Source organism: Suricata suricatta, chromosome 1 (assembly GCF_006229205.1).
Source record: "Suricata suricatta isolate VVHF042 chromosome 1, meerkat_22Aug2017_6uvM2_HiC, whole genome shotgun sequence".
Classification (NCBI taxonomy): domain Eukaryota; kingdom Metazoa; phylum Chordata; class Mammalia; order Carnivora; family Herpestidae; genus Suricata; species Suricata suricatta.
The window spans coordinates 43,496,801-43,524,176 of record NC_043700.1 but is presented as its reverse complement, the minus strand read 5'-3'; the positions used below and the strand labels follow the sequence as shown (position 1 = coordinate 43,524,176).

The 27,376-nt window shown below is 34.0% G+C and overlaps 1 protein-coding gene across 2 annotated transcripts in view; it reads right to left on the bottom strand.

Annotated features, from left to right (window-relative positions):
• Positions 1-27,376, bottom strand: part of ADAM7 (ADAM metallopeptidase domain 7) — a 59,904-nt gene that overhangs the window by 21,411 nt on the left and 11,117 nt on the right. For both annotated transcript variants that reach the window (XM_029943389.1, XM_029943469.1), the window contains exons 4-9: positions 20,855-20,933; positions 19,254-19,330; positions 18,088-18,280; positions 16,093-16,146; positions 10,621-10,692; positions 2,050-2,219 (exon numbers count right to left, since the gene is read on the bottom strand). In XM_029943389.1, coding sequence (XP_029799249.1) covers positions 2,050-2,219; positions 10,621-10,692; positions 16,093-16,146; positions 18,088-18,280; positions 19,254-19,330; positions 20,855-20,933 — 645 coding nt within the window. The remainder of the gene's footprint in view (positions 1-2,049; positions 2,220-10,620; positions 10,693-16,092; positions 16,147-18,087; positions 18,281-19,253; positions 19,331-20,854; positions 20,934-27,376) is intronic.

The window sequence follows — 27,376 nt, the reverse complement described above, 5'->3', positions numbered from 1 at the left end:
ATACTTTCTAAAAAAATAGTAAAGTAAGAGCCCAATATTACATGGCTTACTCTACACTCAGCTTTGGATAAAACCACTTAAAAGACCAAATAATTTAGTTAAAAAGTGTTCAGAGGGAAATATACAACATAGTGAGTAGACTCAACACCATGATTAATTTATTAACTATAGTTGAACATTTTTAGAAAATTTCAATCAACTATAGAAATTCATAGAGGATTTGATGACTATAATCAAACATTTAAAAAAGTTGTCATGTGAACTATTCTTGGATTACCTAAAAACATGAATGTAATTGTGTATGTTAAGGGAATCCAGACTTGATATGCTTTCAAGAACATGTAGAGTTGGACCACTTTAAAGAGAGCGGTCATGAGCTGGAAGATGACACTTGGAATGTGATTAAGAAGATTCAAATAAATACAAGGAAGTGGTCAGGTTAGATGAGCACCTTTAATCTTTAACTTTTTTGACCAAGCAGATCAAAAAAGGAATATTCTCTATTTTTTCTTTACTACTGAAATGTTGCACATTTTAGTCTCAGTCTTGGAAAAACTTAGAATTCTGGTCTTCTTAGACTCTGGAGATCTTGGAAAAACATGACCTATGGAGATGAGACATCAGGGTGAGCACAATCTGATTTTGCTCAAAGTCACTTACAAACAAAAATCACATCATGATAATGCCATAGATATTGTCTCATCCCTCTAGCTCTATGTGAATATAGGCAAAATGACATACAAGAAACTCAACATGTAAGAAGTCTCAAATATGATGTCCAGTTAGACACTTAGTAGCACTTTTCTCATCTCTGCATTTGCAGACATACTATTGGTGTAAGAAGCTACTATTCAGAATAAGAAACATTGATGAAAGTAAAGTTTTCCACTTACAGCCATGTAAATATTTCTAGACTTATTATTTTAAGACACTTGTCCAAGAAATAGGCAAAGAGGTTAATCTTGCCCACAATGAAGGTCATGGTGATATTTTACTTTAATGTCTATAATTTTAGGGCATACTAGTGCATGAATATAGGAGTTCAAGTCAGGTCCAACTATCTCCCCTGGGGGCCATTCCAGATATACAAATCAGAAATGATAGTACTTTGGAGGTGTGGTTCACTCTCATCAATCTGTCAAAGAGCTGGGCTCCAACTATAGGCTTTGGAAAGTTCACTGTTCTGAGTTCAAACTGAAAGTTAAAGTTTACGTAATGCTAGAAAGCACACTTGTAGGCTATGTCTGCAGACCTTAGGAGAAACACTGCTATTACAGGAAAATGAAGTATGTCAAATGGGTACCATTGTTATATACATAGTAGCCTTAAGGGCCCCTGAAGAATTACCAAAAGACTCCATTCCTCCAAAGTTTTGTTTTCATAATTTAATTAGTATAACAGGACTATGGTTTACACAAGGTTAAGGTCAGTTCAGCTCCACAATTATTTATCATTTTCTTAAAGACTGAGTAGTGTCGGGTATTTTGAATTACAAAAACTTCATAGAAATGCCTCTTCTTTTTAAAGAATGATGTAATATTGTAGATAAATCCAAACCTTTACGTAGAAATATTAACACTGGCAGATTAGTTATCTGTCATCTTTAAGAGTAGACGAGATACTCTTGAAGTGCTAGTCACTGGATAGGGACACTTTGTTGAGGGAAATGTCCAGGGAATGAGGTGCTTTCCCAGAAAGTTAGGTTTGGGTGGAGTGTTGGAATGGCATAGCATGGAAGGATAAAGGCAGTTAGTGCTGGATGCTGATAAGTCAATCGGTTCTAAAAGTACATTGCTTACCTAATGACATTTCAACCCTGCCCAGAAATGTACATATATCATATGTTTACTTTCTAGTATTAATCAATATTAGAAAAAAAGATTATTAAAAAGTTCACATAGAAATCTTATGTATAGCTAGACATAACATTTTGTCACTGTGCAGTATCCAAAAGTCAGTTGTTTTAAAAAGTATTTGGTTGCTGTTCATTTGTTTTATTTTTTTTTATAAATCACCTGAGATATGCAGGAAAATAGAGCACTTACATACCTGAGTAACAGAACATGATCAAAATTTTTCCTTTTTTTAAGGAATATTTCTTGCCAACTTGCAAAACGCAATAAGGTATTTTCTATATTTGAATCTATGTCTATTTTATCTCCGTTTGTCCACATTTCAAGGCCAACCAATGTCACATGAATGTCCATGGTTTTATAAATCTGTTCAAAGGGGAAGGAAGTTTTCAGAGTCAAGTTATGGAAGTATCCTTCATCATTATTATACTCCTTTACATTAAAATAAGTAATTTTAACACATGAGGTACAGGGATGGCTGGGTGATTCCGTCGGTTGAGCATCTGAATTTGGTTCAGGTCATGATCTCAGAGGTCCTGAGTTCAAGCCCTGCATTGGGCTCTGTGCTGACAGCTCAGAGCCTGTAGCCTGGTTTGGATTCTGTGTGTCTCTCTCTGCTCCTCCCCCACTCATGCTCTGTCTCTGTGTTTCTCAAAAGTAAACAAACATTTTATAAAACAAAACAAAACATGTGAGGTACATAAACAAAAAGTGCAGACCTTATTTTACAAATGGTTATATTGAAACAGAATGTAAATTGGCCAGAATCCTGGGTGAATTGTCATGACCAACAAAGAAACTTGACTAAAAAATCAGATTTCCTTGGCACCCTTGGGTGACTTAGTTGGTTCAGTATCTGATTTCTGCTCAGGTCATGATTTCATAGCTCCTGGGTTCTAGCCCTGTGATGGGCTCTGTGCTGATGACCCCTCAGAGCCTGGAGCCTGCTTCGGATTCTGTGTCTACCTCTCTCTCTGCCCCTCCTCTACTTATGTTCTGTCTCTCTTTCTCTGAAAAGAAATTTTTTTAATTAAAAAAAATCAGATTCCCTTTGAGCTATCATAAACTTTACAGACACTGGGCTCAAGATGTGCCTAGAATAAATCATTTATTAAGGCTCTGAGATTATACCTGACCTGAAAATGTGAATTTACTAAGTATGGCACACAGAGGAATAAATGTACTTTTTTAATGTCTTTATTTAAGTTGGTTCTATGGCAGATTAGAAGGTTTATATTGATTTTCAAAAACCAATAGCTGCCGTATTTTGTTCGATTTTTCGAACTACTTTGTAGTCTGGGAAATCTTATTGGAGATTGCTCAAAACAGGGAAAAATAGCTGTATCCCATAAACCTTCTCACCCCTATTTCCATTTGTTTTTGTAGACTCTAAGCTGGCAGATAGTTTGATGTCAGCACAAAAGAAGATAGAGACAAAATCTTATGAAGATTTTGAGACAAAAATATATGTTATATCAATTTTGTATTTCATAACAGCCAACTCAAAGTAGATTGAAAGAAAGAATGAATAAGAACCTGTGAACACTGAGTTAAGATCAGGAATGGAGAGCTCACAGTATTAGTAGAGGATGCAATCAGTTTATTAATAAGTGTGATATTCCTGAATAAAGAAGATATGGTAACAATGTAGTGTTACTTAACCATCAAAAAGAATGAAATCTTGCCATTTACAATGATGTGAATGGAACTAGAGTGTATTATGCTAAGTGCAGTAAGTTAGTCAGAGAAAGACAAATACCATACAATTTTGCTCATATATGGAATTTAAGAAACAAAACAAGTGAGGAACAGAAAAAAGAGAGAGGGGTAAACTGTAAGAAACACTTAACTACATAAGAGACTTATGCCATCACTTTGTGTGTTTTTTAATGATTTTAACTAGCATTCCTTTTCTTCTACTCAAAGAAATTCTGTTAGCACTTCTTGTAAGGCAACTCTGGTGATAATGAGCTCCCTTTCTCAGCTTTTGTTTGTTCAAGGAAATCTTTATCTCTCCAGTTCTGAAGGACAGCTTTACCAGCCATAGTATTCTTGGTTGACAGTTATTTTGATATTACATTCTCTCTTGGCCTAAAAAGTTTCTGTTGATAAATCTCAACATTTGTAATGGTTACCATTTGTAATGGTAAATATACAGTCATTGTTAGATTCTGTAATTTGGTAATAGTGGTATATAACTCACAACTCTAAAAGTTAAAAAAATGAACATAACAAAAATAACCATAAATACCATATGTACAATGTTATTGTTACAAAATATTTAAAAACCATGTGAATTTTAACAGCAATAATCTAAGATGTAAGAAGAAAAAGAAGTGCAAAGTATATGAATTCTAAATTGTTATCAGTTTAAATTAGAATGTGTTAAGTTTGATATGTAAACCTCATGATAAGAGAAAAATTTCTGGTAATTGTATAAAGGAATATAATAAAGAAGTCAAAGCATACTGATGCCAAAGAGATCAAAACACAAAAAAGGACAGTAGGATAAGAAATAGGGAACAATGGATCTACAAAACAACCAGAAAACAATGAACAAAATGGCAATACTAAGTTCCTACCTATCAACTATTACTTTAACTGTAAACAAGTTAAATTCTCCGACTCAAAAGACAGTGTGGCTGAATGAATAAAAAAGCAAAATCCAACAATATATAGCATACAAAAGACATGTTAGCCCCTAAAGACACTGAAAGACTGAAAGAGAATGGATGGAAAAAGACATTTCAAACAAATGACAACTGGAAACAAAGAAAGAAAGAATGAAAGAAAGAAAGAAAGAAGGAAAGAAAGAAAGAAAGAAAGAAAGAAAGAAAGAAAGAAAGAAAGAGGGAAAAAGAGGAGAGCAAGCAAACAGTGGTAGCTATATTTATATAAAACAAAGTAGATTTTGAACTAACTGTGGTAAAAAGAGACTGAGGTCATTATGTAATGATAAAGGGGTCAATATATCAAGAAAATACAACTGTAAATATATATGTGTCCAATACTAGAAAACCTAAATAGATGGGGTGTCTTGGTGGCTCAGTTGGTTAAGTGTCAAACTCCTGATTTTGTCTCAGGTCATGATCTCATGGTTTGTGAGATCAAGCTCTATGTCAGGCTCTGTGCTGATGATGTAGAGCCTGCTAGGGATTCTCTCTCTCTCTCTCTCTCTCTCTCTCTCTCTCTCTCTCCCTCTCCCTCTCCCTCTCCCTCTCCCTCTCTGTCTCTCCTCTACTCCTCCCCAGCTTGTGTGCACATACTCTCTCTGTCAAAATAAATAAATAGACATTTTAAAAAGACTTTAAAAAATGAAACCTAAATACACAAAGAAAAACTAATAGAAATAAAAAGAGAAATAAACTATAAAACAATTATAGTTGGGGTCTTTAATACCCCACACTGAACAATGGATAGATCAAACAGAAAATCAATAAGTCAACAGTGCATTTGAACAATACTTTAGTCCTAATGGACCTAACAGACATACATAGAACATTCTATACAACAATAGCAGAATATACATTCTTCTTGTATACACATAGATAATTTTTTGAATAGACTTTTTATTAGGTTTTAAAACAAGTCTTAGCAAATTCAAGAAGACAGAAATCATACCAAGTATCTTTTTTGAGCAGAAAGGTATGGAACTAGAAACCAATAACAAGAGGAAAACTGGAAATTTCATAAATACATGGAAATTAAACAACACTCTCCTCAAAAATCAATGGATCAAAGAAGAAACTAAAGGGAAATAAGAGTTTCTTGAGACAAATGAAAATGAAAACACAGCAAGAAGAACTTGTAGGATGCATCCAAACCAGGTCTAAGAGAGAAGAAAGTTCATAGCCATGAATGCCTACATTAAGAAGTAAGAAAGATCTCAGATAAACAACCTAATGCTACACATTGAAGAACTATATATATTTTTAAAAAACAACAACAAAAACACCAAACCAAAACAACAACAATAAAACCCGAGCCAAACTTGGCTGAAGAAAGGAAATAATAAACCTTGTAGGATAAATAAATGAAATAGAGAACAGAAAAGCATTGGAAAAGATTAACCAAACTAAGAGTCGGTTCTTTAAAAAGATAAAGACTATGGATAAACCCTAGCTAGCCTAAAAAAATATAAAGGACTTAAACCAGCAAAGTTATAAATGAAAAAGAGGAAGTTACAACTGATATCACAGAAATTTAAAGGATAAGAGGTTGCTATGAACAACTGTATGACAAGAAACATGACACTTAGAAGAAAAGCAAAAATTATTGGAAGCATATAACTTACCAAGACCAAATCAATAGAAATAGAAACTCCAAGTAGACCAATTACAAGTAAGGAGATTGAAACAATGATCAAAAATATCCTAATGAAGAAAAGCCCAGGACTAGATAGTGTACTGGTAAATGATACCAAACATTTAAAGAATTAACACCAATAATTCTCAAACTCTTCCAAAAAAATCAAAGGGGAGGAAACACTCCCAAACTCATTTTATAAGGCCAACATTATCCTAATACCAAAACCAGAAAAGGAATATTTCAGGCTAATATCCCTGATGAGTAGATGTAAAAAATCTCAATAAAATACTACCAAATTGAATTCAGCGGCACATTAAAAGGATCATTCACATGATCAAGTGGAATTTATCTCTGGGATAGAAGGATCATTCAAGTAAGCAAATCAATGAATGTGACATATTACATTAATAAACGGAAAGAAAAGAATCATAAGAATCATATCTCAAATTGACAAAACTCAAAATTTCATTCATTATTAAAAAACCTCTTAACAAATTAGGTATAGTTGGGACATATCTCAACATAATCAGAGTCATATACACCAAGCTCACAGCTAACACCATGCTCAATGGTGAATAAGCTTTTCCTCCAAGATCAGGAACAAAACCAGTACCCACTCTTAGCAACCCTACTCAACATAGTATTTGAAGTCCTAGCTAGAGCAATCAGACAATAAAAAGAAACAAAAGGTATCAGAATTGGTAAGGAAAGTAAAATTGTCTTCTTTGCAGCCATGATTTTATATATAATAACATATAAAAACATATGAAGACATATAAAGATAACCAAAAATTATTAAGATCTACTCAATGAATTCAGTACAGTTGCAGGATACAAAATTAGCATGCAGACATTGGTAGCATTTTTAGACAATAACAAGGAAATTTCTGAAAAATAAATATAGAGATTTATCCCACATACATGAAGGTCAAAAATAATAAAATACTTAGGAATAAATTTAACAATGGAGGTGAAAGATATGTATGCTGAAAACTATAAGTTGATAAAATAACTCAAAGCAGACACAAATACTTGCAAAGTTATCCTCTGTTCATAGAGTGGAAGAATTAATATTGTTAAAATGCCAATTCTACTGAAAGCCATCTATATATTCAATGCAGTTCCTATTATGATTCCAATGACATTTTTTATGTAAGTAGAAAAAACACTCCTAAAGTTTATATAGAACCACAAAACACCCCAAATAGCCAAAGAAATCCTGAGAAAGACAAAGCAGGAGCATCACACTTCCTGATTTTAGACATCGCAAATCTAAAGTCATCAAAGCAGTATGGTACTAGCATATAAACAGACAAATAGTCCAATGGAATAGAATCAAGAGCCCAGAAATAAACTCACACATATAAAGTCAACTAATGTTTGACAAGGAAGCCAAGAACACTCAGTGGACAAAACATAGTCTCTTCAATATATGGCACTATGAATATTGCATATTCACATACAAACGAATGAAACTGGACATGAAACTTATGTCTCACAAAGTTACTCACAAAAATGAATTCAAAGTAGATTAAAGATTTAAATGTTGAGTCTTACTATAAAGATCCTAGAAGAAAACATAAAGATAAAGCTCCTTGACATGGGTCTTGGTAATAATTTTTTGGATATGACACCTAAAAGCACAAGCAATAAAATAAGAAATAAACAAATGCATCTAAAAGCTTCTATGCATTAAAAGAATCCATTAGAAAAGTGAAAAGATGGAATGGGAAAACATATTTACAAGCCATATATCTGATAAGGGATTCATATCCAACTCATATAAACAGTCCATCAACTCATTAGCTAAAAAAACAAATAACTTAATTCAAAAATAGGCAAAGGGTGCCTGGGTGGCTCATTCAGCTGAGTGTCTGACTTCAGCTCAGGTATGATCTCGCATTTCGTGGGTTCAAGCCTTCTGTTGGACTCTGTGCTGACAGTCAGAGCCTGGAGCCTTATTCAGATTCTGTGTCTCCTTCTCTGTCCTTCCCCTACTCACACTCTCTCTCAAGAATAAATAAACATTAAAAAAATTTTTTTAATGGGCAAAGTACCTAAATAGACATTTTTTTTCAAAAAAGATGCAAGAAAGGCCAACAAGTACATGGAAAGATGTTCAAAGTTACTAGTCATTAGGATAATGCAAATTAAATCACAATGAAGTATGATCTGCTTGTTAGAATGGCCATCATCAAAAAGACAAGAGACAATTATTGGTATGGATGTGGAGAAAAGGGAGAGAATCAATCAATAAAAAGAAACAGAAAAAATCGTAGGTGACTATGAGATATAACTATTTCACACCACATTGTTCCTACTGTTTTAGAAAAATATGAGGAGGATTATTAATTTCCATAGAAATAGATTTAAAGCTCAGAGAATAACTGGCTCAACTTCTGGCCGAGGTGTACAAAATTGGAAATAGCGTTGCTTCCACCCTGGCAAAAAGGAAAAGCCAGAGAATCTATAAAGTCATATCAGAGCAGACCATAAATTAGCTGAGGTACAGGGCAAGTAAGATGATGCCTGAAATCTCAGGAAAGATTGCCTCTTTAAGGCAGAAATTGCACTAGAACATCTCCCAGTGATAGAGCATGAGAAAAAAAGATGCTGAGCACCATACAAGACATAAGAAGAATTCACCAGACATTTTTAAGGAATTGTTCAAGAGCAAGGATGTGATAGAATGAGAGTATAGGATCCTCTTAGAGACACAGAATCTCACACCTATGCTCAGAATCATCTCCACCAGCTTCCTCTGCATGCCCATGAAACCGTGGAGGGCAGAATGGGAGGCTTGAAGGTACCCTCCCTTGGTGGTATCTATAGGCTTGAAGGATGGGAGAAACTGCTGACTTGGGAACATTTTAAACCTTCCAGACTCTTGTTCTCCAGAAAAACAAAAGCATTAAGCTGCTGTATAATATTGAGAAAAAAAATTTTTCCCATTTTTATCTCATTATTACTTCTTTCCTTGCACTAACTGCAGGCTTAGTTTTTCCTTTTTGTAGCTCCTTAAGGTAGAATGTTAGTTGTTTATTGAAATTTTACTTTAAATTGATGTAGGTATGCATTTATAGCTATAAATTTTCCTCCTAGAGCTGCTTTTGCTGCATCTCATAAGTTTTGATATGTTTTATTTTCATTTTTGTTAGTGTGAAGATTTTTTTAATTATAACTTTTATTTATTCTTTGATCCATTTGTTGTTCAGGCATGTGTACTTTAATTTCTACATATTTATAAATTTTCCATTAATCTTGCTGTCATTACATTTTTAGTTTCATACCACTGTGGCAGGAAAAGATAATATAATTTCTATCTTCTTTAATTTGTTGAGATTTGCTTTGTGTCCTACTATATAATATATACTATAAAATGTCCCATCTCGTCTTGAAAAGAAATGGTGTATTCTGTTGCTATTGGGTGGAATATTCTGTATATGCCTGTGGGTTTCATTTGATCTATAGTGTTGTTTAAATCCACTGTTTACTGATGATCTGTCTGGAGGACATATCAATTGCTGCAGGTGGGGCATTTCGTTATTCTCCCAGAACTCAAGTGAAAACCTATTGTTACTGAAAGAAGGGAAAAGAAAACAAAGCAAAACAAACAAAAAAAACCCTGCTGCCCCTGTAGGAGAGGTAGGAAGCTGTCCTAAGGCCAGAGCTTTCCAGGTCTCCTGCCAATGAAGGACAAACACAAACCCAGAATAATCTACCCAAAGACCCACTGGCAGAGCTTTCCAAGGACAGGCTAGATCAGGATAACAGAACACTCTGGGTCCCCTAACTAGGCTAGCAATCCCTGAGTTCGCAAACAAGAACAGATTACTACTGAAGAGATAAGAATGTGAGTGCAGACCTTTGAGCTCTGGCTTCTAACAAAGGCCTGAAGCTGAGGGTGAGGCAGACACAAGGTCTCCGACAATGTTGGGTTATGGGAAAGTGACGTTAAATGTATTAATGGATTTGATTTATGCATGATGAGTATTCAAGTCTTTACACATTGCTTTATAAATTTTATGATTACTGACCAACATTTGAAACTTATTTAAATAGGGACACATGGGTGGCTCACTCAGTTAAGCATCTGACTTCAGCTCAGCTCTTGATCTGTGCTGTCAGCACAGAGCCTGGAGCCTGCATTGGATTCTGTGTCTGCCTCTCTCTCTCTGCCCCTCCCCCACTCATTCTATGTCTCAAAAATAAACATTTAAAAAATTGAAACTTATTTAACCATTAAATGTCATTTACTTGGAAAACCCAAAAGTCAGAGCTGTGTTTCCTTGATTGCTGTGAATTTTTCAATGGATTTTGGCTAATTAGTCTATGCGTGAATTTTTTGTGTTTTGGGCAGTTTCAATACTGAGATTACCACAAAATCCAGATGATATCTATCCTAAAACGTATTTTCCATTTATATTTTTAGGTTGATTCAAACTGAATCAGATCTTACCATGTTGACAAAATTGACCATTCCCCAAATTCGATTCCTCATTTTACTGTGAGGATGGTTATTCCTGCGATACTGGAAATAAAAAATCAGATCAGCATTCATTAATAATAGGAAATGAATATAAACTCCAGAGTACTTCACCCATTATGAGATATTTCCAGGAAAGAAAACCACAAAACCTTATTGGCATTCTGTCTGGTCAGCAAAAACTCCGGGCAATTTATGCAGAATTACATTTTTTTATATGAAATCACTACATACAGCAGTTTCTAAAGACATGCTTCAGCTTAGCACTACTCTTTAGGTTTTCTTCATAACTGCATTCTCTTTTCACATCACAACATACTACATTACATTGATTTATTAAACCAACTGATAAGTGTTCTTTAGAGGGTCCATATTTATCATGCTGATGAAGCAAAACTTATTAAGGTGTCAGAAACCCTATATTGCAAACAAAACAAAACAAAAGAAAACAAAAAACAAAAACCAGATACTTTATAGCCCTTCTGTGTCCATGGTCATCACAAACTACAGAATGTAATCAAAGACCACGCTGGAGCCAGAACTGTTATGGAGAGGGACAGGAAGTTGTGGCTCCCCCTTCTCTCCAGGGAAAGGCTGAGAAAACCAACCAGACCTTCCTGCTCCAGCCTATTCTGTCCTTTGTTCCTTCTAACAAATGGATTCCCCATTTGTGGACCTTGTTGTTAGCATTATCAATTTAGCCCTGATAAAATATACTTTTAATAACAAACTATCTTGTAGGGATAAAGGCAAATGATCAAGCTTGTTTCATAATAAGAATAAGAAGAACTATGGCTTTTCTGAATCCTCCAAGAGTCCTCTACTTACTATTTCATTGCTCTCCTGTCATCTCACATACCTAAAAACCTCCAAGATACAACATTAGACTCTCTTCACTTCTCATCTCCCATTCATTCCTCAACCCACAACTCATTGGTTTAACTGTCTCTATTCCATTGAAACTATTCTTGACAGGCACATAAATCTCCTCTTGCTTATTCAATCTATTGACACCTTTTCCTCATCTTCCTAGTCATATTTTCTACCTTTAGTATTGACCAATTTATTTTTCAAGAAATTTCTTATCACCTTGGTTTCTAATACCCTATCACTCCTAGTATTTTATTGTGCAGAGGTTCCTTTTCTCCACCATTCCCTTAAGTTCTGGATGGCAAATACTGTTTCACATCAGAATTCTTGGTGAACAATTGGTAGAGTTTGCCTAAAATACAGTAGAGACAGATTCTGAGACTGGGGTGCCTGAGTGGCTCAGTTGGCTAAGTGTTGGACTTTTGATTTTGGCTCAGGTAATGATCCCAAGATTCATGAGATTGAGCCCTGAGTCAGGCTCTGCACTGACAGTGTGGAGTCTTCTTGGAATTCTCTCTCTCTCCCTCCACCTCTGTTCATCCTCTGCTCATGCTCTCATGCTCTCTCTCAAAATAAATAAATAAACTAAAAAATTTTTTTTTATCTTTATCTTTTTATAATGTTTATTTATTTATTTTGAGAGAGTGACAAAGAGCAAATGGGGAGGGGCAGAGAGAGAGAATCTCAAGGAGGCTGCACACTGTCAGTATGGAGCCTGATGTGGGGCTTGAACTCACAAACAATGAGATCGTAACCTGAGCCCAAACCAAGAGTCAGATAGTTAGCCAATTGAGTTACCTAGGAGCCCTAAGAAGGAAAGATTCCAAGACTATCTTAGAGATTATAGGGATAGGGTACTTTATCAATCCGTGATTTCCACCAATGGGGGTAAGGGAGACATAGGAGTATGAAATCTTTGCATTCATATCGCCAAGCCTTTATTAAATGGTTAGTCTTCCCCAGGACCTAGACACTTGTGTTCTGCTTATTCTTTCAACTTGCTAGGTCTAATAGTATACATCCATATCCTTACTCAGCTGTTTAAAATTCATCACACTGTCTTCAAGATAGGTAAGCTCCTCAACATGTTTCCCAAAAGTTGCCTTTGTTTTTCTATTTTATCTTACCAAAATACACTAATTCTACATTGTTCTTGCTGTTGCCATTTATACTTAGCTAACATATACATGCATGTATGTATGTATGAATATATTACTCAGATAACTATAAATATATACATTTAATACTCATCCCCTAGCATATTAGTTGTTCATGAACTATTTGTTAAGTGAAAATGAATTATTTACTATAGAAAACCTTAAATATTTAAAGACAAGATTAAGCAGCATATGTAAGAGTTATGCCCAGTTTAATGCCCCTAAATTATATCAAGCGAATATTTACCTGGTACTTGGGGTATAATATTAAATTAAAATTTAATAAATTTTATTTAATAAAAGTTCTTACTTTTTACTAATAACTTATAATTGAGAACAAAGCAATTATTTTAATACTTTTATTTATTTTATTTAAAAAATTTTTATGTTTATTTATTAATGAGACAGAAACAGAGCATGAATGGGGGAGGGGCAGAGAGAGAGGGAGACACAGAATCTGAAGCAGGTTCCAGGCTCTGAGCTGTCAGCACAGAGCCCTACACGGGGCTCAAACTCACGAACCGTGAGATCATGACCTGAGCCGAAGTCGGACGCCTAACCGACTGAGCCACCCAGGCGGCCCAGCACTCTTTTAAAAGGGAGTTGATGTGTTCTCATAAACATGTTAGTGTAAGCCTATCTAGTCCCCAGAACTTACCAACTTCTCTTTTTATAAAATTGATCATTGTAGTTTCTCCTCATTTTTAAAAATATGCGACAATCTTGTCTTTCTTTTAAATTAACATAGATCCCATTTATTTTGTTTTATTATGGTGACTAAAAATTTCATTAAACATGTTAAAAGGAAAATTTATTGACAGTGAAAACAAATGTTTCTTATTCTCACTTTTGGAGGAAAAACCTCTAACATTTCAGCATTAAGTTTCATATTTATACAATGATTTTGGTAAATATACTGTACTTCATCCCATCTTTCACTTTCTAAGAGTTTTATTGGTATTTGAGATGATTGCATTACTAGGATAAACCTTTGCCTTGTAAACTTTTTTTGGATATGTGCAGGACTGGGTTTGCAAACATTTTTAGGACTTTGCAGTTGTGTTTGTAAGTGAAATTGGCTTATAATTTTACTTTCTTGTCTGGATTAGTTATCAAAGTTATGATAGGTTGTTACAGCAATGATCTTTAAGGAATCTCTCTTCCAGACATCTACACTCTTGTGTATTTCCTTCCAACATCGATCCCAGGCTTTACTATATGGTTTAGTTTGGCTAAGGAGACATTAACAAATGCAGTACAAGCGAATGCTTAAAAAGCTCTTACATATTGAAGCCTGATGTTCAGCTATGATGTGAGAAGCACAGGATAGCCTACTGCATATGTGGCCAAGTGAGACCCAAAACTACACACCAGACCAGTGTCTGAAGCCGTTTTTATACCAATCAGCCAGCCCACTGGGACTAGATCACTACAGCTATATAAGTGAACCACACTAAGTTTGGGGCATTTTGTTACATAGCAGTAGATAACTAATATGAAGTTATAATAACTTATAACATGTATGAAAGACTTTCCCCTTTCTTCTTCTAGTCAGTTTGTAAAAGATATCTGCTACAGTAAATTTTTTGGAAAAATTTAAATGCATGTGAGCCTAGTATCCTCATTTGTTGAGAGATTGTGGACTATTTACTTAATTTTTAAAATTAATTATAATTCATTATAAACTTTTTGGGGTTTCCTAATTCTTCCCAAGTCAATTTGGAAACACTTTACTGCATGCCTCTGCTCATAACTATTTTGGCACAGGTTGTACATATATTTTTAATGATGTGTAACATGTACTATCTGGTTATGCTTTACTTTTATTTCTAGTTTTATTTGTTCTTCTATTTCTTTCTTAATAATTATAATCAGAGATTTTTCTATTTCACTTATCTCTTCAAAAAAGTGAGCATTTGGCTTTGTTGATCTACCAATTGTTTCTTTTTGACTCATGTCTTTTATTAACTTTATGCACTGCTAAAGTTTTTCTTCTTTTTATCTTTTTTTGGATTTATTCTGTTTCATTTTATAACTTTTCCCGTTAAACTCTTAGCTCATTAAATTTTTCTTTTTCTTTAATAGAAATATTTAAGTCTACAGACATCATTCTAAACACTGCTATGCCACCTGCATCTGAAAAGTTTTATCTATACCAACATTTTCTTTTTGCTGCTATAAATTTTTCATAATTTCCAATTTGATTTTCTTAGTGAGTTAATATTTGGAAATGTATTTTGCTTCAGTTCCCAAACCAATGATCATTTAGTGGCCTTAGTGTAACAACTTTTGTCACAGCTTCCAATTTGGTTGCGGTTTAACAACAAAAAGGTGCTCTTTATTATATACACATTCTTTTCTATTTCTTTCTACTTCCTTTGTGGCCAAACGCAAGTTTAGTTTTGGAAGTATTTTATTTGTACTTGGAAAGAATATAGATTGTCTTTATTTGTCCTGCTGGAGACTTTATCAATTGATTAGATCCAAACTATATTTGTGTGACTTAGATCTTCTCTATTTTTGTCGAAATTTTTCCTACTTGATCTAACGTTTCCTGATAGAGAGGAACTAAAAAAAGCCCACTCTGCCTGTAACTCTTGTTATTTGTTGTTGTATATCTTTTTTGACTCTATTGTTAGGTATATAATCTGAAATATCAGTGGCTACTTTACAATTCTTAGAGAGCTTATTCTCCTTCTCACTTTGTTGGTTGACTCTTCTTCATGTGATTAGTTTTATGTTAGATCATGAAAATGTCTTCATAAGACATTTTTTTACTTGAGCGTTAGTAGTTGATCAAGTTTCTAAGCAGGTTTTATGTTGAAAGCTTTGCTTGGCATTTCTGTATCTAAAGAAAAATATATAATGTTCCAGATCATTACATGACACAATTTAGCAATGTTGCTTTCCCATGCATAAAATATTCCCTTCCCATTGCTACAGGTGAACAAAATGTTCCTTTTCTCTTTGCAGGTTCAGTGGGGAGACATTCTCCAGTTCCCTTTTCAGAGAGGGGGCAGCTCTTCATGGCTCTGGACATTATGCAATATATTCTATATTATATTATATTATATATTTACTTACTGCTCTGACAAGAGATTCTCTTCTCATTTTTAGGACTTGGAAATTTCCTGTGTTTTCTTCTTAGCTCAACTATAGATTGTGCACATTTTTTCAATTCTGTATATGTTGTTCATCGTTTCCATATGCTCATAAAAAGGAGGAGAATTTTATTTTGGCTTGGTCTCCTATACTACCAAAGGACCTTATCATCTCTTATATAAATCTGTTTGGCGAAGCTAAAAACAACATTGAGCCCAGAATGGAATCCTGATTAAAATACCTTTTTTCCTCTTTTTTAGGACAACTATAGTTTTATAAGCATGAATGAAGAGCACACATTCATCTGAAAACTTACCACATTATCATCAGCAACAATGAATAGTTCCACATATTTATCTTTATGGCTGTTCTGGAAATTTATGAAAAAATTAATGAAGTATGGTTAATGTTTCTCATTTTAAGTTAAAATTGTCATGGTAAGAAATGTTAATATTATTGATACATGAAGGTGAGTTACAAGAGTATAACTACTAATTCCAAGAACTTATCTAAATGAAGCCCAATATATTATTAAAGCACGTGGTGCTGTACGTTAGATTTTAGTAAAGCAGAAATGATATTTTACTTTTGAATATCCATCCTTCCTTTGTTTCATCTTTCAGGTAAAATAAGTTATATTTATTGTAGCATTATTTACAGTAGCCAAGATATGGAAGCAATCTAAATGCCTATTGGTAGACAAAAAGATAAAGAAGATGTGGTGTACACACACACACACACACACACACCATACACACATGGGCGTGCATGCGCACACACACACACGGATATTATGCAGCCATAAAAAAGGATACGATCTTGCCATTTCCAACAGTATGAGTCAATGTAAAGGGTATTATGTTAAGTGAAAAAAGTCAGACTGAGGAAGACATAATATATGTTTTCGTTAGGTGTGGAATCTAAAATTCAAAACAAATGAATAAATAAATCATACCAGAATCAGACCTATAGATACAGAGAACAAAACTGATGGTTGTGATAGGGAAGGGGGGTATAGGGGGCAAAGTAAGTGAAAGGGCATGGGGGACACAGGCTTCCAGTTGTGGAATGAATAGGTCATGGGATAAAAGCACAGCCTAAGGGATATAGTCAGTGCTATTGTGGTACCATTGTATGACGACAGACGGTAGCAACACCTGTGGTGAGTGTAGTGTGATGTATTGAGACGTTCAATCACTAGGTTGTACACCTGAGACTAATGTAACATTGTCTGCCAGCTATACTCTAGTTAAAGAAATAAATAGAAGAGTTATAAGTAAAGAATAATGAATAGTTTTTAACATTTGCGGTTTTTTTTCATTTACAAAGTAAATGCTTACTAAATAGCTCATATAAAAAGGACTCAACTCATCAAGAGTGGAGAGCAAAACATAGGACTGGCTAATAGGACTGACTGTCCATTGACCTACTCCTCTCCTGTCTCCCGTTTTCCTCCTTTGTGGTGGTCTCAATTCCAAAGAAATGTATGAAAATGGCTAATAATAGCTCCTTTGTTATAAATCAATAATACCAGAAAATTGTCTTCAGCTTTCAATGTTGTATATTGAAGTACATGCACATTCTCTGAGTATAAAGCAGAGGCATATTGTTCAATGATCTAAGTCATCTTTTGTAAACATTTTTATAGTGATCACTTATTAATTTATTGAGCCAATCAAAAGCATGTTAGGCACCTAGTAAGTTTCAGTCACAATCTGGACCATGGATATGTGAAGACAACGGGCATTCATGGATCTCGGAGGCTAACACACAGTGAGGCTTTGAAACAATATGAACTAGTCATACAAGAAAGCCCAGAGTGCGTAAGACTCTCATAGTGCAATCATTCCACCAGAAATTGAATTTGCTCTTACTCTTAGTTGTCCTTAATAATTAATATTTAGAATATTTGGCCTGAAGAAAGGGGGAGACTTATCATCAGCAACTTCAAACCCCAACAAAAAAAATGGCAGTGAAGACAATGGAAGACAATATCTAGCAGAGGCTTCAAGACATTGCAAATTTCATTCTTTCCAACCACGTATAGTCCTGATGCTATAAATCTATGTGAAGGGTTGTAAAAATTCCCTTTCCTTAAAATTGATGGGACAAACTGAGATTTACTGTAGGTAATGAACATTTTTCTATGTTGATAAAAAGTGTGACATTTTAGATTTCAAACAATAAAGAGACAGACTCAGGTGGCGTGTATATTTCATTAATTGTACTCATCTCTCTCTTTTATGATCAGAAAGGAAATAAGAGGTGTTTATCCTGGTATTAAGAGGATTTTTTTAAAAAAGGTACTTACTTCTGTTTTGAAGTCCTCCATGATTTTAATAGAATCCTTTGGATCATTCATCCTGGTAAAATTGAGTTCTGTACAAGAGTAATTGGCAGCATACTGAACTTTTGGATCATATCTGAACACCAAATGTTGTTCCTCATCTGAATATTTCACTGGTTCAATGAGGTACCTTTGGTCATATACCCTGAAGAATCCCCTACAGAAAATGGGAATATGATGTATATTTAAGATCGATACCATTTTACTACTATATTTCTCACAATATTTCTCTGTTCCATTTTATTGGCCTTGCCTAGTTAAGAAAGGAATCTATAAGACCAAGGCCTAATAAGCATGTGGCCACATATTCTGTGTGATAAAAAGATGAGGCGATATGTGGCCTTTTAGTTAATAACATGTGTAAGAATCAACTCCTAGATTTCAGAAGCTTCGCAGTCCAATCACTACTTTGAAATCTCAGAGTTCCCGCAAACATTCTGTGAATTTTTATGTCCATCATGCCTTACAGTAAATATATGAAAGTATATTATGAAATACTATTATGTGGCAAATTTGTCATTAAAGGGGTCCTTATTCTTGAATATATTGGGATCTACTTAAATAAAGTACTCGTAGGTGAAGGTGGAAATTTCTTGTTCTCCTACCCTTCTACCCCACATTTCCTCCTTTATCCTTAAGCCCACGATCTATAAGAAACTGATACAGGCTTTACTTCTAACTTTTTAATTCCTAAAGACTCTAAACTCCTGAAGAGTAAACAGCTGTGAAATGTTGTGGGTGGTGGGAATTCACAGGACTAGAAGTCAGGAGACCAGTTTTTGCATAGAGTTCCACCACCAGTAAATTGAATGTTCAGAAGCTAGTCTCTGATTTCAGTATCTCTAACAAGAGAGGACAGGCTAGATGATTCCAAGAAGTCTCTGAATCCCTTGATCATTCACTGAAAATCTTTTCATGCTTAGGGCTGTGCGTGAGACATCTTTTTTTCAGAAATGGACATCAGCGATGGGCTCGAACGGATTCTCATGCTGCAAATATACCATAGCTTTTTCCCGTTAACTTTTCTTTTCTAAGGGTTAAAGACCCTTTCTTTTAAAGAAAGATGAAAAGCAAATGCCTCTGAAAATGCCTTAAGCACACTTAGAAACAAAATAGACACTGTGCAATACCTCAAACCATTACATGTGCTGATACTGGCAGCGGAATCAAATTCATGGATGATGGATCCTTGATAAAAACAGTGGCCCTACAAGAGAGGAAGAGACTCGATATAAATACATATATTAATATTATATAAATATTAATATACATATATTTTATGCTCACAATATATCAGCATTTAATTCTCACAAATTATACCAATACTCATTCATGTATTTGCTCATTGCCCTGTCATTTGGAAAAATTTGAACTCCTTTAGAATCCTTTTGTTTTAATTGCATCATTACTTTGTATAACGCAGGATATGGATTCTTTCCTCATAAATGTAGCAGTGTATTAGTCAATGAATCCAGCCTCAGAAAAGTAGACCCTTTTCCTTATAAATATTTCCCCTTTAATCCACCCTATAATTTCTACCAAACCACCCTTCTCATGTTATTATTATAATTTTTTCCCAGTTGCCTGTGAAATCAACCAATTAAAAATTTTTTTAAGTTTATTTATTTTGAGAGAGATAGTGCAAGTGGAGGAGGGGTAGAGAAAGAGGAAGAATCTCGGCTGACTCTGCACTGTCAGCACAGAACCCAGGCAGGGCTCAAACTCACAAAATCATGAGATCACAACCCAAGTCAAAACTGAGAGTTGGACACCTAATGGACTGAGCCTCCCAGGTGCCCCAGGCCAATGTTTTTTGATGATTGCTAAAATTTGGTCTCACTCTCCAGCCAGGTCCCCTTTTTCCTGCTGCTGCACTTCCATTACTCCCTACGTGGTGCTCTGTCTATACTGGTTACAACAGGTAATCACCTTTTCTCCATTTTGTCCATCTATTCAACTCCTGCCCATGTGTGACACTCCCCATGTGATCTCAGACCCTCACAGGCCAACCACCATCTGCATAAAAGAATGTTACCCAGTTTTCATCCATTTCTATTTTACAAAGATTGCATGCTGACTTACATTTCATAATTGACACATGCCTTAAACAGAGGAAATAAATTTTAGAAAGTATACTTTTGGTGAAAGGCAATAATGTCATCTTTGGTTAGAAGGCTACAGAGGGCATGTTCTGGAAAGGTAAGGAAGGCTGTAAAAGTAGAACCCATATCCACTGGAATAATTTAACAAAAAACAAACAAAAATTCATTTGGAGAATGAAGGAGAGACTACAAAGTTGGTGGGTGCATCAGAAGACCTAGGCCAGGGAATATGACTCAGGTAAGGGTCAGTTAGATGGAGGGTGTCAAATAGTTTCATGTCTCTATGTTTTATCCCTTTAGCTTAAGGACAATCTCATCAGGGTTCTCTTCTACTTCTTTGGTTCCTGCTTTACTCTTTCAATCCAGACTTAGCACCAATTTGGGTATAGAAGTCAGTTTAGTAAAGAAAAATACATTAATGGCCATCCATTTGCTTGTTAGACAGTAGTCAGCCCCCTTTAGAGTTTGAAGGGACATGTTTTCTATTCTAGAATGATTCAATGACAGTACTCAATGTACGATTCATTTCTGACATAACATTTTCAGAGGCTGCCTGTAAACCTAGATTGCATTTCAAAATCCCATGAGAAAATTTCAGAAGAGAGACCAAGGAAGGATCCATAAGGTACCGTGGTGGAAGGGTAGCTGGTGAGGGGCTCTCCTTTGATGGAGTAGTGGGTTTCACTGTAATTTGAGGCTAGGAATTCCCTGGAAAAGAGGGCAGAGAGGTAGTGAGAGTTACTCATTCTACAAAGTTAACAGATAAAACCAACTATGGGGAAGAGAAGCCTTGAGGCTGCTTCCAAATCTCAGCACGTTCCTCTCATGCTAAAAACACAGAAGCAAAATCAACCCCACTCACATGAAAAGGCTTAGTACCTAGATTTCATGGTTTGGTAAACACTAGAAGAGACTGAAACAGGTTCTGGAAACAAATTGAGAAAAAAGTTAGAGAAAATACTATCTAGGTAAAGTCATATGTATATTTGTTATAAAATATATTTGATGTATATATCATATATACATAAAGTGCATATATCTTAAAGCAATGGCTACATATTTAGATAAAAGCAGTATGTATTAATCATAATATAAATTTAGAGAACACAGAAAAGTATACATGAAACTTTTCCCACAGGGAGACAACCACTGCTAATATCTTCATGTAATTCTTCTTGTTTTAGGTTTATTTGTTTATTTTGAGAGAAAGGGGGGAGAGACAGAGAGAGAAGGAGAAAGAGAATCCCAAGTAGGCTCCCTGCTGTCAGCACAGAGCCCAATGTGGGGCCTGAACCCATAAACCTGAGATCTGCCCAGACTGTTCCATCTCATTGCTGAGTAGTATTTTATGATATTGATTCTGTTTAGCCATCACTTGCTGAAGGGAATTTGAGTTGTTTTTAGTTTAAGGGTATTAGGAGTGAAGCTGTAAACATTTGTGTTAGCTGTCTGTGTAAATGGAAGTTTTTACTTTTCTGAGATAAATACCCAGGAGTACAATTGCTTCGTCTCAGGGAGGTTGCGTGTTTGTTCTTTTTAAAAATTGCCAAATTGTTTTCCAGAGTGTTATATTATTTAATATTCCCATCAGCAATGTATTAATGATCCAGTATTCTTTACATCCTTTGCCAGCTTCTGGTGATGTAATTATTGTTTTTTTTAGCCATTCTAATTGAATGAAATGCTATTTCATTGTAGTTTAATTTGAATTTCTTGAATGATTAATGATACCACACATTTTTTCAAGTGCTTATTTGTCATCTGTATACTCTCTTTGGTGAGATGTCTCTTCCTATCTTTTGCCTATTTTCCAGTTGAATTGTTTGCTTTATTATTGTTGAGTTCAGAGAACTCTTTACTTTTCCAGACACTAGTCCATTGTTGCTTTGCAAATGTCTCCTGTAGTTTGTCTGTTCATCCTCATAATGACTTTTGGAGAGTTAAGCCTTTCCAATTCCAATGAAGTCCAAATCAGCTCTACTTTTTATTAGTCATGTCAAATGATCTGGTATCAAGTTTAAGAATTCTTTGCCTTAGCCCTAGATCCTAAGACATTGTCTTGTTTTATCTAAATGTATTATAGTTTTGCATTCTACACTGAAACTCATGATCTATTTTGAGTTAATTTTGCATAAATTTTGTATAAGCTTTAAGATTTAGGTTGAGGTTGTTTTTTAAATTTTTTTTTGCATGGATATACAATAGTTCCAGCACCATTTGGTGAAGAGATTATACTTCTCCATTGATTTGCTTTACAAACTTTGACAAAAAAAAGTTGGCTCTACTTGTGAGAAACTATTTCTGGGTTTTCTATTTGATTCCATTGATCTATGTGTCTATTCTGACAGTATGATTCTGTAACTATACAATAGTTTTTGAAGTGATTACTCCCAGTTTTTTTTTTCTTTTTGCAGATTTATTTTAGCTACTCTAGTTCCTTTGTCTTTCCTTATAAATCTTGGAATAACCTTATAAAAGTCTTACAGTAACTTCAGTGGGAATTGTGATAACCCTATGTATCCACTGGAGAATTGACATGTTTACCATGCTGTCTTCCAGTCCAGTAAAACCAAATACGACCCCATCTATTTACATCCTTTTGATTATTTTCATCAGAATTTTGTAGTTTTTAGTGAATTAGCTTTGTATTTATTTCTTATATTTGTAACTGTTTTATTTCTTTTCGAACAATTGCAAATGGTGTTATATTTTAAACTTCAGTTTCCTAATGTTCATTGTGAGTATATAAAATACAATTGATATTTTTATCTAAGAGAGGTTTTTTGTTTGCTGTTTGGATAGCCTGTTTGTTAGAGTTTGTAGAATTTTCTATGCAAACCACTATTATGCCATCTGCAAGTAAGGACTTTTTTTCTTTCTACTTTTCCAAGTTGCACTGACTAAACCTTTTGGGAATATGTTGAGTAATAGTGGTGAGAGTGTACATATTTGCCGTGTTCCAGATTTTAGGAGGAAGACATTCAGTTTTTCACCAATATTATGATGCTTGCTGTAGGGTTTTATAAATACTCTTTATCAAGTCAAGGACATCCTCTTATATTCCTAATTTTCTGAAATTTTTCATCATAACTGTTGAATTTTATCAAAAGCATTTTTCTGTGTCAATTGATAAGATCATGTGATTTTTTTCTTCTTTACATTGGTAATATGGTAAATTATGTCAATTAAATTTAGTATATTGGGCCAGTATTGTATTCCTGGAAAAGAGCCCATTTGGTTATGGTGTATCACTCTTGTTGTGCATTGTTGAATTCTATTTAATTTTGTTGACGCTGGTTTAGGTATCAGAGTAATGTTAGCTTCACAAAATGAGAAGAGAAGTGTTTTCTCTATTTTCTGAAAGACATGTATAAGCAGCATAAAATTTAGTGATATTTTTCATCCACTCTGCCATTTTCTTTCAGTTGGAGTATTTAGACGATTTAGATTTAAAGTAATTATTAACATATTAAAACAAGTCTATTTTATTTTTTTGTTCCTGTTTCTTCTTTTCTCATGTTTTAGATTCCTTTTTCTGCCTTCTTATGGATTGTTTAAATGTATTTTCAAATTCCATTTTGATTTATCTATATAGCATTTTTCAGTGTTCCTCTCTGTGTAGGTTTCTTAGTGGTTACTCTAGATAATACATTTCATACATGTGTATGTATGCATATATAAAATCAACTATGGGGTGTTTTAGAACTGTTTGAGATTATAAATTGTTGGAGATTAAGTTTATCCTATTTTGAATTTGCTCAGCTTCTTGGGCCTACAGGATTTTAGTGTTTTCTTTGCAAAATTCGGGAATCCTCAGTATCAAAATATTCCTTTGAATATTTTTTCAGCCCTATACTTTTTCTCCTCTACTTCAGGGTCTCTGGTGACATCAGCTTTTCATCTTTTATTATATTACCACATATTCATGAGAATGTTTTTTTTCTGGTAAATTTTCTTTGTTATTTAGATTGTATAATTTGTATTATTCCATATTCACTGATTATTTTCTTCTGCTGTTTCCATTATTTTTAATGCTTAGTATGAAAGAGAGAGGGAGAGAACATGTGCATAAGTGGGGTACAGGCAGAAAGAGACGTAGAGAGAATCCCAAACAGGCTCCATGTTCCACATGGAGCCCAATGCAAGGGTCAATCTCACAGTCATGTGTTCATGACCTAGGCTGAAATCAAGAGTCAGATGCTTAACCAACTGAGCCACATAGGCATTCCTGCCCTCTCCATTCTTATATTGAACCCATATATTGAAAGTTTTATTTTTTACATGTATTTTACCTTTAAGTTCTAAAATTTCCTTTAGATTCTTATTTATATATTCTATTTTTTTTCTGAGATTTTCTATTCTTTCCCTGAGACATTCTATGGTTTTTTTCATTTGTTTCAAGCATGCTCATAATTGTTCATTGAAGTATTTTTTTATGTTTTTTTTTTTTTAAGAGAGACAAACACCAAACAGGGAAGAGGCAGAGAGAGAGGGAGAGAGAGAATCTCAAACAGGTTCCATGCTGGCAGAGCAGTGCCAGACATGGGGCTCAATTTCACAAACTGTGAGACCATGACCCGAGCTGAAATCAAGAGTTGGATGCTTAATTGACTAAGCCATCCAGGTGCCCCTATTGATTGAAGTATTTTTTAATATAGATGCTTTAAAATTTTGTCTGATAATTAAAAAGAAAAAATTTCTGCCAGCAGACCTATACTACAAAAATGGGTAAAGGAAGTCCTTCAGGCTGAAGGGACTGGCAGCAGATGGAAAACTCAATTTCTAAGAATAGAAGGATGGGAAATAATAAATAATTCAGTAAATAAAATTATTTTTCATTGAACTTCTTTAAGGTACGTATGACCACTTAAAACCAAAATTATAGCCATGCATCATGGAGTTAATAATGTTTACAGATGTATATATATATAACAAACTAACATAAAGGAACTGTGGTATAAATAGACTTATATGATTGTAAAGTTTTTACTTTTTATACTAAATGATATAATATTAATTTTAAGTAAAGATTATAATCTCTAAAACCAAAGCCTAAACCTAAAGCAGAGATATTGCTAAAAAGTCAATTGATAAATAAAAAGCTAGTAGGTAAAGTAATAAAAAATCAAATAATCCAAAGATCCAAAAAAAGAAAGGAAGGAAATGAAGACCAGAGAAACAAACAAGCAACAATAAAAAACCCAGGAATCAAATATTAACTACAACATATCTTTCAAAATATTAAAAGTTCATGGATCAAACACTACAATTAGAAATAAGATTGTCAGAATTTGTTAAAAAGTAGGACCCAACTGCTTGCCAAATTATAAGAGACACATTTTATGTGAAAAGACAGACATGTTGAAGAATATGGATGAAAAATAGTACATCATGAAAGACTACATATATGAAGACTAGGATAAGTTATGTTGATATAAGGTAAAATACACTTCCTGACAGACAGATATTGGATAATGACATAATGATAAAAGAATCAATACACCAAAAAAGCTGGAGACATCATAAATCCAGATTTCAAGTTATACCATAATACTGTAATAACCAAAACAGTATGGTACTTGTATAAAAGAAAGAAACATAAATCAACGGAACAGACTAAATAATGTCTTTTATAAATATAGGAAGAGAGAACACTTTCTAATTCATTTTTTGAGATCACTCTAATCCTAATATAAATATCGGACAAAGACATTACAAAAAATGAAAAATACAGAATAATATTAATCATTAACATGGTTTAAAAACCCTTAACAAAATAGCAGTAAACTGAATACAGCAAAAGGTTTTTCCCAGGAGTGCAAGGATGGTTTAACATTCACAAATCAATCAGTGGACATTTCAATAGTTGCAGCAAAACACTTGCAGCAAATTTCTCAAGCCACTATCTTAGTCTAATAAGGTAAACCAATGACAATTCTACTGTCAGTATCATATTAATCCTTCATTACTGAATACTTTTCCCTTAAACTAAAAAATAATGAAACTTAAACTAAAACTAAAAAAAACTTAAACTAAAAAATAATGAAATTTTCACTACTTCTATTCAAATTGTACTACAGTTCTTAGCCATTGGAATAAGATACAGACATAGAAGAAATAATGACTAGGAAGAAAGTAGTAAAACTGTCAATATTTGCTACTGAAAATCCTTAAGTAACCTATAAAACAATCAACAAATTCATAGATGAAGCCCTTATAGAAAAATAAAATAGTGAGAAGTAATTCTTCTGACAAGAACTCCACAAACATTTAATATGTAGAAATAAATTTAATAAAAGACATGCAAGAGCTCTACACTATAAACTACAAAACTCTGTTGATAGCAATTAAAGAAGAACCTAAGTAAATATGGAGATACAATATGAAGAGTTTTAATGTTATTTGGCGGGCCCCAACCCTGAGCTCGGGTTACGACAGTTATTGATATCAGTTCTCTCCAAATTGATATACACATCCAATAAAATTCCAAACAAAATTCCAGGGGTTTTTTAAAAATAAAATTAACAAGTGGGTTCTAAATTTTAGAAAAATAGAAAGGATCTAGATTTATTTTGTAATTTCTGAAAAAGTAGAACAAAGATGGAGAGGTTGCCCAAACTTGCTTTTGATTTACTATACAGCTGCAGTAAACAAGACAATATGGTCATGGATCCAGGATGACAAAGCAGATGAGCAGGAGAGAATAGAGATCCCAGAAATACACATTTTGATTTTGTTGAAGATGTGAAAACAATCCAATGCAAAGAGAGGCATTACAACAAAATGGGCTGGACTAACTAACTAAGCTTATGGAAAGATAAGAAGCTTGACCTTCCCACAAATTACACACACACACACACACACACACACACACACACACACACATGCTTAAGATGATAAGAGACCTAACTAAAAGCCAAAACAACGAAGACTTTAGAAGACAGTTCATGGAAAAAAAAAATTACTATAAATGAAAATGTGATAAATTAAAATTGTTTTCAAATTATAAATTTTTACTTTTTAGAAGAAACAATTAAGAAAATGAATAAAAAAGTCACAGAATGGACAAAGCCATTAACAAGAAATATTATTTGACAAAGAGCTGATCTTCAAGATATAAAAAGATAATTTAAAAAGTTTTCAACAGGACT